At 46.2% G+C, this 12818-nt stretch overlaps 2 protein-coding genes across 4 annotated transcripts in view; both read right to left on the reverse strand.

Annotated features, from left to right (window-relative positions):
- Window positions 1-4175: 4175 nt before the first annotated feature.
- LOC310756952 (nuclear factor 7, brain-like) overlaps window positions 4176-12818 on the reverse strand; it is a 37529-nt gene continuing 28886 nt past the window's right edge. Inside the window, exons 4-6 of one of the 3 annotated variants that reach the window (XM_083601933.1) lie at window positions 7415-7437; window positions 6318-6485; window positions 4176-5102 (exon numbers count right to left, since the gene is read on the reverse strand). In XM_083601933.1, the coding sequence (XP_083458059.1) occupies window positions 4868-5102; window positions 6318-6485; window positions 7415-7437 (426 nt within the window). In that variant the 3' untranslated portion in view covers window positions 4176-4867. The remainder of the gene's footprint in view (window positions 5103-6317; window positions 6486-7414; window positions 7438-12818) is intronic. The other 2 variants (XM_083601932.1, XM_083601935.1) reach the window with 2 other exon arrangements.
- On the reverse strand, window positions 7721-12607 carry LOC310758108 (nuclear factor 7, brain-like; the record flags this gene model as incomplete). The annotated part of the gene is made up of 4 exons (XM_083604045.1): window positions 7721-7919; window positions 8283-8641; window positions 9804-9899; window positions 12020-12607. The coding sequence occupies 3 exons, from the start codon at window positions 12605-12607 to the stop codon at window positions 8336-8338; spliced, it is 990 nt and encodes a 329-aa protein (XP_083460171.1). The 3' UTR covers window positions 7721-7919; window positions 8283-8335.

Consider the following 12818-nt stretch of genomic DNA (forward strand, 5'->3'; position numbering starts at 1 on the left):
GATTGCAACAGCAGTTCAGCAATGGAGCCAGTTGTAGTTAGAGGGGCGGTAGACACTCTTGGTGAAGGATTTCAAGCACAAAACCAGTGCTATTTTTTTTTTTTTTGAAAGAAAAAAAGCCATGGAATCTTTTGCCCAGTATGGGGCTTGAACTCACGAACCTGTGATTAAGAGTCTCGTGCTTTACCGACTGAGCTGTCCCAAGAGTCATGGAAGATAAGACAGCTATCTGTTGGGGGAGACTGGTGCTCTGGATATTCTTGCATTTAGCATCGTAGTTCGTTAAGGGTCTCCTAACAACCTTTAGCATCCTTAACAAACTACAGCTCCCCAGGTTCTTGTTGGTGGGGGGGACGGACGTTTTCACTTGCACATTTCCCAATATTGATTATAGTATCAATAACGTCCACCGCAGACGTTTGAAGCACTCTTGGCAGTTATGAACCCCCCTCAAAGAATCCACAGCGGCCACATTCTTGCTTGCTTGCGCTCTCACTCTGGGCCTAGGTGTCCAGTGTTGCTGAGGGTGGAAGGGAGAAGGCCGTTGGGATCCCTGCTCTGTGTTTGCAGTTATGAGATTGTTGTCTATCACATGATGGTGTATGTTTTCATTCCACAGTGTGGAAAGTGACAGAGACAGGATGCTTATGTTACTGTATTCCGTGAAGTGGGACTGTTGTCCTTTGTTCTCTCTCTCTTTTCTGTCTGATGAGAAAGAGGAAGGAGCTAAGTCAGAATGCTCCAAGTGTATTATATGTAAATAAACGCAGATTAGCCAAAATGCTGAGCTACTGAGTTCTGTTACGCAAACTGCGAATTCTCTGCGGATCCCTGAGTGTGCTGGTGCTTCTTGGTATCAGTCGCTGTGACATTCGGGCTGAAGAAAGCTTTTGAAGCTCCCAATCGACCAAGAGGGAGAGAACATGCCAGTCGGGCATGTGTCTCTGCCAGGGTCCTACACGAGAGTAGGACACAAGCTGAGCGGGTGAACACAAGTGGGGAAGCTGCACAGCCAGGGCTAGGAGGCCTTGGCAGGCAGCCGACAGTGCCAGTCCTCAACCCTGGCTTGAGAGGTCGTAAGAACCTAAGGAAGAACACTGCTGGTTCAATGGCCAATGGCACAAAGATACAGATTCCACACTGAATGTAATGATAAAACTCCACATTTTGAGGAACAAAATTCAGCAATACATATTACTGTAAAATATTGTTATAGGGTTGTTTGGAGGGGGGGGGGCAAGAGCTCCCAAACACCTAGATTCAGTAAAACATTAGAAACTAAGGGATAAATTCCTGAATTTAGCTGTTCTTAGGAGGCTAGTCCTAAAGGTCCGTACAGTTAAAGCTATGGTTTTCCCGGTAGTGATGTATGGAAGTGAGAGCTGGACCATAAAGAAGGCTGATCGCCGAAGAATTGATGCTTTTGAATTATGGTGCTGGAGGAGACTCTTGAGAGTCCCATGGACTGCAAGAAGATCAAACCTCTCCATTCTTAAGGAAATCAGCCCTGAGTGCTCACTGGAAGGACAGATCGTGAAGCTGAGGCTCCAATACTGTGGCCACCTCATGAGAAGAGAAGACTCCTTGGAAAAGACCCTGATGTTGGGAAAGATGGAGGGCACAAGGAGAAGGGGACAACAGAGGACGAGATGATTGGATAGTGTTCTCGAAGCTACCAGCATGAGTTTGACCAAACTGTGGGAGGCAGTGGAAGACAGGAGTGCCTGGCGTGCTCTGGTCCATGGGGTCACGAAGAGTCGGACACGACTAAATGACTAAACAACAACTGGAGGCTAGTCTGGTGATGGTTTACTTGGGGGGGGGTGAGTTGTTGAAGAACCGATGGTGCTGAGAGCCAGTAATGAGCCCCTCAAGGGAAGGTCATTGAATCTGTGAAGTGGGGGTTGCCAGGGTTACAGGGGGCATGATGACACCACAGGAAAAAGGGCCTTCTGAAACAGAGGGTGACAAGGGGTGGTGATGTAATCCAGGCATAGGCAAACTTCGCCCTCCAGCTGTTTTGGGACTACAATTCCCATCATCCCTGACCACTGGTCCTGTTAGCTAGGGATGATGGGAGCTGTAGTTAGGGCCATCTTACCAATGGAGGCTAGTGGTGCTTGAGAGGTCATAAGAACCTAAGGAGGAACACTGGTTCGGTGGCCTGTCTAGCATAGCATTCTGTTCTCACAGTGGCCAGCCAGATGGAGAAGCCTTCGAGCAGAGCCCAAATGCAACTTCACCACTCTGCCCACTTGGGTTTCCGTCATTTCAGCACCTGCCAGACTAAAGATGTTGTATATCTAATAAGATGCCTGTGCAATCTACTCTATATTGAATCAATGACACGAGTGGTCGGTGTTCGGATAGGGGAGCATCGTTCCCACATTAGAAATTGAGTTATGGATGCACCACTCGTAGAGCATTTTGTGACACACCAGCAGAGAGACATGGACCTTCTTTACATGGTTCTTTGGGTAAATCAGAAACAACTAGGGGTGAGGAGAGATTACGTAAGATTGCTACACCAACAAGAAACTAAATTAATTTTCTTATTCAAATCCCTGTATCCTGGGGGTTTGAACACGGAATTAGACTTTAATTGTTTCATTTAATTGTTCTGATTATATGGCTACTGCTATCATTCACTGCATTAATTATTGGATTCTGTATCTTTATTCCCCCCCCCCAATAATTTTTATTAAGTTTCCATTTGCCAAATTAAACATATCATACCAATTAGTCCAAATTATCCAAATGTTTTCCAAATTATTTTTTTTTTGTGGGGGGTACCCATGCTCCTCGATCGTCAGGAATCCAAAGATCCAAATTCGTGCTGCTTTCCTTACTGCAATGATGTTTCCAGTCCCATCTTCTCATATTTGTCATTTATTCATTTTCCTTTTCTGTCACCTCCGAGTTTTCTCCACAAGTGGATTAAAAGGAACAGTCTTATTTTGCCTCTGTGTGGGTTTTATAATGCTCTCTCATATGTCCACAAATCCAACCATCATGTTTTCGAGCAGACATTCCATCCTGTCATTCCGGTGAAATACAGTCTGAATGTCCACTCGTTTATTTTCCAGACCCACTGCCTCATAATTAGTCTTCCAGGAGGATAACAGCCCTTTCTGATTTACGATTCCAGCCTGATATCCAAGCGGCTCTTCCTCCCTAGACCATCCATCTTGCAGCCGAGATCTGCCTACGCATCGAAGCATTTCTTACTGCGTCACTGAGAGAGACTCACTTGTTTCCAAATCTTTCACAGACATATAATTATTTCCACACAGTTCATTTTCACTCCCACTTGTAAATTAGTCGTCAAGACAGTTTTTTGAGGGGGAGGGTTATCAGGTACTCACATAAAAATAAAATATAAAAGTCTTCCCCCCCTCGTACTGTCCACATACCAAAATGTCGGCAGTTCTCTGGTGTTATCTATCATTCACTACTACTGCTACTGCTATCATTCACTGCATTAATTGTTGGATTCTGTATCTTTAAATTTTCTGAATTTGTACATGACTCAGCACTCTCGGGATGGCCTATATAATGCCTCTAGGATTCGGCCCCCAGTATCAGCTTTCTACGCTTCTTAGTGAGTGCTGATCTTATGCTATTTGATGTACCTGTTAGAACCATTCTACCTTTTTTGATCATCCATTGAAAGGCTTGTTTGTCTCTTTCAATACCAATGGACCATATTGTCTAATTTTGTCTAATTTTGTTCATGCAACAGTGATAGACTTTTAATTTCTGTGTGTTTCCATTAGATATTCTCTGTTTAAGAATTGCTACAGTTGGAGCTTCTATTATCGCATGATTGCAGGATCGGGACTACTGAAAGGCTTGTTTGCCTCTGTGATATTGACTGACTACCTTCTCTAAGTGGCCCATCAGGAACTCTGTTGGTTTAACTACATGCTGTGTAGTGCTATTTTTTTCTAGAAAAAGAGGTGCCGCAACTCACCACTATAAACAGTTTACAGCAGCAGTAACAGCAGGGTTACATGTGTGCATGTTAGGCCCTGGTTTGGGGATCGGAACTGGTTTGTGAACTTTAAACAACAGCCCTGTGGTGTGTGCGCCAAGGTGGAAAGCCCCAAGAAACAGCCTGTGGTCTTCTTTTTCTTTTTGCAAGGGAATATATGGACATATAACCAGACCAAGAATGAGAGTTCAAAAGTTTTATTTTCTGGTACAGTGGGTGAAGAGAGATACCAAAGGAAGATAAAAGACTGTTTATGTACGCAACAACAGCGGCAAGAATTCTCCCAGCCCCAAAATGGAAACAACAAGTACTGCCAACAAAAGAAGAGTGGCAGATGATGGACTTTGTGGAATTGGCAAAGCTGACAGGAAGAATCCGAAACCAGCAAGATCAAGTATTCCAAAAGGACGGGAGTACATTTATACGATATCTGAAAGATTACTGTAAGCGATTAACATCACTAGCAGGGTTGTCTGAAGACTCGTAGTGAAGAATTTTCTCCCTTTTTATTTTAACATAAATTTCAGTGACTTGTAATGAGCTAATCAGAACTGGAAAATGTATAAAATGCAAAGATATAAAGGTTTACTTTGAAAGCTGTGAGCCGGGAGGGAAGGAAGTCTATAGGCTCAAAAGAGCCAGAGAGGTAAAGTGGATAGCAATGATGTGATTATATATTATTAAATGGAAGACTAATAAAAATTATATTTAAAAACCACACAAAAGTCTTTCCCCCTCTAAATACACAGCTGGGACACCCTCTCCCTTATGCTGCCCTATGCAGTATGGTACAGCTCCCTCCCTCTGAGTATAATGCATAAAGGCAGAGTGAGAAAACTTACACTCTGTACAGTGTGAGAATGCAGAGTGAGATCAGTTCCCTTCCGTGGGTTCGAAACCTTGCAACAGTTTCCCCCAAGCTTCAAAATCCAATGCCACTTTGAATTTCTTGAGAGATGGAAACACTGGCACCACATTTTTCTCATCGTCTCCAGAATGTTCCTCCTTCTCTTCACTACTTCCATCCTCTTCTTCATCGGACGACTTATCTTCCTCTTCAGCTGCATTGTTGTCATCTTCCTCCTCCTCCTCTGTTGAGTCGTTGGCTCTGAGAAAACAAGAAGCGCCTGTTTAGTGGGAAAGGCTGATCTGCCCCTCTGTATTACTCCTGCTTGTTGCTCCTAACAGGATGTTGCCCCCCGCCCAAAAAATGAGGCCAGGCTGATCTGTGGCAAGCCCTAGAACTGGTTGCAGAAGCCACTAACTTTCAAAGAAGAAACCACATTTTCCAGCTAAGCAAGAGCAAACTGGATGATCAACGTTCGTGGCTTGACCGGTATTCCATCAGAATAAGTATGAAAGGAGGATTTTGGCCATGTGGAAGGTACTTGAAGTTATGTTAGAGCTATGTTAAGTGCTGCATGGAGCCACCATTTTAATTTCATGCCCACCCGATTGTGGAAAAGCAATGATTCCGCACCATAGACTATGTAGATGGGAGAGTAATGTGAATGCAGGAAAATGGTCTTTTTAAAAAACTGAGCTGCGTTCAGTTGGGGATGAGGACTAAGGGGCCAAACCAGAGGTGGGAAACCTCAGCCCTGGAGGTCAAATGAGCTCCCTCCAAAAAAGCTGTCTATGTGGCCAATGAGATTTTCCCCAGACCACACCCTCAATGGTCTTCCTTCACACCATTCTGGGGTGTTTTGGCTTGGCTGGAATGTGTGCTTGAACTCCGAAAATGACTATCTATTGCCTGGCTGGAGAAGACAAAGAAATTTGTGGCCATGTGTAAAAAGGAGCCTTCCGTACAAAAGAACCTTTTGCATTTATTGCTGCCCTGTCCACTTTTGCCTCAGACCCACACCTGCCACCAGGTTAAACCAAGGAAACAAGGAACATGAATGTTAATGAAGGGAACTAGAGAGGTGCCAGGGACACGGGTGGTGCTGTGGGTTAAACCACAGAGCCTAGGGCTTGCTGGTCAGAAGGTCGGCAGTTCGAATCCCCGCGACGGGGTGAGCTCCCGTTGCTCAGTCCCTGCTCCTGCCAACCTAGCAGTTCAAAAGCACGTCAAAGTGCAAGTAAATAAATAGGTACCGCTACAGCGGGAAGGTAAACGGCGTTTCCGTGCGCTGCTTTGGTTCACCAGAAGCGGCTTAGTCATGCTGGCCACATAACCTAGAAGCTGTACGCTGGCTCCCTCGGCCAATAAAGCGAGATGAGCGCCACAACCCCAGAGTCGGCCACAACTGGACCTAATGGTCAGGGGTCCCTTTACCTTTAGAGAGGTGCCACACAAGAATGAGTTCTAGACACTTACCTCTTAATCAGCTCGCTAAAACTCAATGGCACTTTTTTCTCATCGTCTTCAGAATATTCCTCCTCCTCTTCACTACTTTCATCCTCTTCTTCATCAGACGACTTATCTTCCTCTTCAGTTGCATTGTTGTCATCTTCTCCCACCTCCACCTCTATTGAGTCTTTGGCTCTGAGAAAACACGAAGCCCCTGTTTACTGGAAAAGGCTGATCTGCCCCACTGTATTACTCCTGCTTGTTGCTCCTAACAGGATGTTGCCCCCTGCCCCCCCCCCCCAAAAAGAGGCCAGGCTGATCTGTGGCAAGCCCTAGAACTGGTTGGAGAAGCCACTAACTTTCAAAGAGAAGCCACATTTTTCAACTAAGCAAGAGCAAACTGGAGGATCAATGTTTGTGGCTTGACATGTGTTCCATCAGAATAAATATGAAAGGAGGATTTTGGCCATGTGGAAGGTACTTGACATTATGTTAGATCTATGTTAAGTGCTGCATGGAGCCGCCATTTTAATTTCATGCCCACCCGATTGTGGAAAAGCAATGATTCCGCACCATAGACTATGTAGATGGGAGAGTAATGTGAATGCAGGAAAATAGCCTTTTTAAAAAACTGAGCTGCATTAAGTTGGGGATGAGGACTAAGGGGCCAAACTAGAGGTGGGAAACCTCAGTCCTGGAGGTCAAATGAGCTCCCTCCAAAAAAGCTGTCTATGTGGCCAATGAGATTCTCCTTAGACCACCCCCTTAATGGTCTCCCTTCACACCATTCTGGGGTGTTTTGGCTTGGCTGGAATGTGTGCTTGACCTATGAAAATGACTATCGTTTGCCTGGATGGAGAAGAGAAAGGGATTTGTGGCCGTGTTTAAATAGTGGCCTTCTGTACAAAAGAACATTTTGCATTTATTGCTGCCCTGTCCACTTTTGCCTCTGGCTCTGCCTGTCACTGGGATGTGGCCACGGGCGGTTGCCCCAAAATGAATGTGGCCCTTGGGCTGAAAAAGCCACACACCCACACCTGCCACCAGGTGAAACCAAGGACACAAGGGATGTCAAAGAAGGGAACCACAGAGGTGCCACGCAAGAATGAATTCCAGACACTTACCGCTGCATCAACTCCTGGAAGTCCTACATGAAAGATAAACAAGTTTAGTGTATTGATTTACAGCGTCTTCACAGTCAATTAGAAAGAATGACTAGAAAGGGCTTCCTCTCGCTTCAGATGTCATCTGGGAGCAGCCGTTCGATCAGACTGCCTCAGCAGGAGACACTGGAAGATTTGCTGCAAGCCCAGCTCCACCTGGAACCTCCTGCCCCAGAACTGTGCCAGCTGGTCATTATAGGAACAACCGTTCGAAAATAGGCGTCTGCATTTTGCTTTTGATTCTCCTCTTCCCTCCCTGTCCCTTTTTCCTTGTGCGCCACCTGCATCCCGGGCTACCAGGAGTGGGACTCATTCATTGAATCCCACCCACAGTGCTGTTGTGGATGGAGCCCAACACCCAAGTTGGAAAAGTTGTTATGAGTCTCCTATTCCCCTCACAAAGCAGTTTAACAATCAACCCCTCTTCCCAATGAATTCAGGGAACTGCAGCCATATTAAACCAGATCTAATCTAGCCATATAGGGATGCGGGTGGTGCTGTGGGTTAAACCACAGAGCCTAGGACTTGCCGATCAGAAGGTCTGCGGTTCGAATCCCCGCGACGGGGTGAGCTCCCGTTGCTCAGTCCCTGCTCCTGCCAACCTAGCAGTTCGAAAGCACGTCCAAGTGCAAGTAGATAAATAGGTACCACTCTGGCGGGAAGGTAAACAGCGTTTCTGTGTGCTGCTCTGGTTCGCCAGAAGCGGCTTAGTCATTCTGGCCACATGACCTGGAAGCTGTACGCCGGCTCCCTTGGCCAATAAAGCGAGATGAGCGCCGCAACCCCAGAGTCGGCTTCAACTGGACCTAATGGTCAGGGGTCCCTTTACCTAGTCTAGCCATATTGAATCGGATATTGTTATTTGGCCAAGAACTTTCAATCCTACATCACCGCACACATCCACTGGACCGCATGGTGTTTTGCAGGTATGCCTCTGATCAGAGCTGGTCTCACCTTCAGAAAGGCCAAGTGGTCTGTACTTTCTAACGCTGCTTTAACCTTGTTAATAATCTCAGTCAGGGAAGAAACGTCGTTTTTCAGGCTCAAAAAGGCATCTTGCATTTCCTCCAAGTTCTTCTTCCTCTTCTCCTGGACAGTCTTCATAATAGCCTTCTCTTTCTCATCCAAGATCTGGTGAAGGGATTCAAATCCTTCGGAAATGTGTTTTACGATATCTTCAGTACAACTCTGCAAGTGGTGGGGAGAAAAACACACACACACACACACACACACACACACACACACACACGAATTAATTTCATTTTTAGTGTTAGTGAGAAACAAAGAAGATACGCATTCAAGGCAATAAAAATCAAACATAACGAAAGGGTGATTTGTCCCGTCGCCCCATCAAGAAGATTTTGAATTAGAAAAGTTCCTATGGAAAGTAATAATGATAATGATAATGATAATGATAATGATAATGATAATGATAATGATAATAATAATAATAATAATAATAATAATAATTTATACCCTGCCCATCTGGCGGTATTCCTCAGGAGAACTTGTGCCTGGATATTATGAAACATAAAAATGGAAATTTAACCTTCACAGCCTGAGATCAGGGCACCTTGTGATTATCAGGGACAGGGTCTTTTCAGTGGTGGGGCCCTGGCTTTGACAGACTCCCCCCCAAAGCTTGCCTTGTCCTGGCACCTAGAGTCCAGTGTCTTTCCAGTGCCAGATGAAGACCTTTTTAAAAATTTCCCAGGCCAAGCTTATGTTGATCTGCTTTACCTGCATGCTTTCAATACCATTTTTAGGTTGTCTTCACAGATTTCAGGTTTGTTTGTGTTTGGCTTATTTCCGAACACAATTCAAAGTGTTGGTGCTGACCTTTAAGGCCCCAAACAGCCTTGGCGCAGTATACCTGAAGGAGCGTCTCCACCCCCATCGTTCAGCCTGGACACTGAGGTCCAGCGCCGAGGGCCTTCTGGCAGTTTGCTCACTGTGAGAAGTGGAACTACAGGGAACCAGGCAGAGGGCCTTCTCGGTGGTGGCGCCCACCCTGTGGAATGCCCTCCCGTCAGATGTCAAGGAAATAAACAACTATCTGACTTTTAGAAGATATCTGAAGGCAGCCCTGTTTAGGGAAGTTTTTAATGTTTGATGTTTTATTGTGTTTTTAATACTGTGTTGGGAGCCGCCCAGAGTGGGCAGGGTATAAATAAATAAATAAATAAATAATTGTAATGCATTAGTTGTTCTATCATGCATTTTGTACTTTACTGTAGGCAACAGTGGATTTCAAGGGCGGGCTATAAACAAGGACATTAATGCATGCTCTTTAAACCACAAAAAGTGTGGGGAAGCGGAGTTCCACAATCCCTTACTGCTTTTCCTTTACCTTTAGCTCTCCAATTGCCTCCTTCTGGTGTATTTTCTCCTCTTTGGCCTCCTTTAGACGCTCCTTCAGAGGCGTTAGGTATGGCTTCAGCTCCATCTGTGCAGCAGAGAAATCAACAGAGGTTAAGAAGGAAGGAAGGCTTCAGAAGCAAGGAGGAATATGTGCCGAGATGGAACTGCCCTCCCCGCTGCTTAGCTCTGCCAGGTGGAGCAAAGGCTAGGACCACCTTAGCTCCATAGGGCATGATGGAGACCAGGGAGAATGAAGGTATAATCAGTGCTTTTCCCCCTGGAAAAATGTTTATGGTTACTCTCATTTTGACTCAAGAAAATCATCATTTTATAGTTCAAATCAGGGGAAAATAACTAAAGCAAATGGACAAAAGTACAAAGATTCACAAACTGTTTAGAGGTATGCGTACCCCTGCGTCCCCCCCCAGGAAAAAAAAGCGCTGGATATAAAGTTTTATAAGGACAAACAAGAAACAATATGTACAAAACAAAGGAACACAAATCTAAAATAAATATCACGCACAGGAATAATAAAGGACACAGAACTTCACTTGCAGAAATATAAATTATTAAATGTATTAATATGAATGGAAGTTAAAAGCGTTGTAGCTGTTGCATTGTTGCAGGTTTTCCCCCAGTCAATGAGGCAGACACGGGTTCTTTGAGAAAAGTCTTGTTTTATTAAGCTGCGCAGCTGGCTTCAGCGAGATAACTCTCAAAGGCTGGGCCCTGAACTCAGATTGGAGCTGCTTTTGATACCATGTCACAAACAAACCTCCATGGCACCAGAGCATGTGCAGAGTGTGATCACACAATTTTGCATGCTAGCAGACGACAGTCTCCCTTCCCTTTCTGCTGACTTCTGCAATTTCTGATGAGGCAAGAAGGCGTTGTCTTGTGGCTTCAGCCTGCAGATGTTCAGACTGCTCTTTGGTGTCAAGGACTGCTGAGGCAAGCAGATTTTCTTCAGTCCTCAGTTCCTAATTACTGCACTATTCTGGTAACTTGAGTTAGCCCAACCCTGGTGACTCACCCATCATGAGTTGGGGTGGCTCTTACAATATCTTCTGCTCTTCTTAGAGCAGTAAAGGTAAAGGATCCCTGACCATTAGGTCCATTCGTGCCGACTCTGGGGTTGTGGCGCTCATCTCACTTTATTGGCCGAGGGAGCCGGCGTACAGCTTCCAGGTCATGTGGCCAGCATGACTAAGCCGCTTCTGGTGAACCAGAGCACCACACGGAAATGCCGTTTACCTTCCCTCTGGAGCAGTACCTATTTATCTACTTGCACTTTGACATGCTTTCGAACTGCTAGGTTGGCAGGAGCAGGGACCGAGCAACAGGAGCTGACCCCGTGGCAGGGATTTGAACCACCGACCTTCTGATCAGCAAGTCCTAGACTCTGTGGTTTAACCCACAGCACCACCCGCATCCCTCCTCTTAGAGCAGGGTTACTTAATTCTTCCCTCAGTATAAAGGATTATGATTAAGACTGAAATGAAGCAGAATTACAGTGGACGCTCAGGTTGCGAACGTGATCCGTGTGGGATGCATGTTTGCAACGTGCAGCGGCGCTTCTGCGCATGCGCGGGTTGCAATCCAGTGCTTCTGGGCATGCGCAAAGCGCGATTTAGCCCTCCTGCGCATGCGCGACTGCCGAAACCCGGAAGTAACCTGTTCCTGGACGAAAAAATGCAACCTGAAGCATCTGTAACCTGTGCTATGACTGTAAATGAAACTATCATTCCTTGAAATCTAGCGGGGGGGGGGGGGTTCCATGTAAAATGTGTAATTGGCTTTTTAATTGATTGATATTTTAATTGTAATTTGGTATTGATAAAATGTGGCTTATATTGGATTTTTATAATAAAAATTATTTTATACGTACTTTTTATATGTACTTTTTATATGTACCTTTTTTATATATAAAAAAGGACTACCCTAACACGATCCAGTTAAGCAGCAGTGAAGCTGTCGCAGCTCTGAAGCAGCACAAAAACTACGTTTTCAAAGCCTGTTAGAATCCTTAGCAGACCTGCGTGGTTGTGAATTCCTGGTCTGATTTTTCTGAGCCAACATCCCTTGCCTGCCTGGGCTGAACGAGGTCAAACCGAGCCTGTGGTTTTGTAAGGCTGTCCTCACATTATGATCACCCACGGCTCCCCGCAGCCCACCCAACCCCGAAGCAGAAATCTTGCCACTGACCTGCGCGCATTTCACAGCATCTTTGGTCGGCAGGAACTCGTGGCCCCGATGCGCGGGCTGATCCCGGCAGATCACGCAGATGGGGACGCGATCCTGGCGACAGAAGAGCTTGAGCGGCTCCTCGTGCTCCTCGCAGGAGCCAGCTGAGCTGGCCCTTGCCTGGGGCTCCTCATCCAGCTGCAGCTTGCGCGCTTTTTCCGCGAGGTTGTCCAGAACCCTGTGGCGCCGGACCTCCCGCAGTTTGAAAGGGCAGCGGCACTCCGGGCAAATCCCTCTGCCCCAGCCATCGCGGGCGCAGCTCTTCAGGCAATCCAGGCAGAAGTTGTGGCCGCAATCCAGTACGTGGGGATCGCGGAAGAGGGAGAGGCAGACGGAGCACACCAGATCGTCCACCAGGCTGGAAGCCATGATCCCAGGGGCGGCAGGAACGTCGCCTGCGAGCGCGCTGGCCCTAAGGTACTTTTGCGCAAGGCGCCGCTTGAGGAAAAGGGCGCAGAGCGATTCTGCTTTCAGTTTCACTTCTGCATTGCTGGAAAGGGCGGAGCCGTCAAAGAAATCAGATTCACAGGGGGTCATAATTTTCTCCATCCCTTCCTCAAGCTGCTCACAGTTGTGCCTCATTCAGCTGCACTCTCCACACCCAGTTCCCTTGCACGATCTTTTTGGAGATTCATGTCTCCAAAGAGGTCTCCTGTCAGTAGAGAACTGGAACCCCATTATTGGCATTAGAAAACAACGCCTAGCCCCCTTCATGGTTCAGAGACACTCTGATCCTCTAGGTATTTCGAAGCACAGGTGA

This window comes from Podarcis filfolensis (assembly GCF_964270895.1).
Source record: "Podarcis filfolensis genome assembly, chromosome: 2".
NCBI classification, from domain to species: domain Eukaryota; kingdom Metazoa; phylum Chordata; class Lepidosauria; order Squamata; family Lacertidae; genus Podarcis; species Podarcis filfolensis.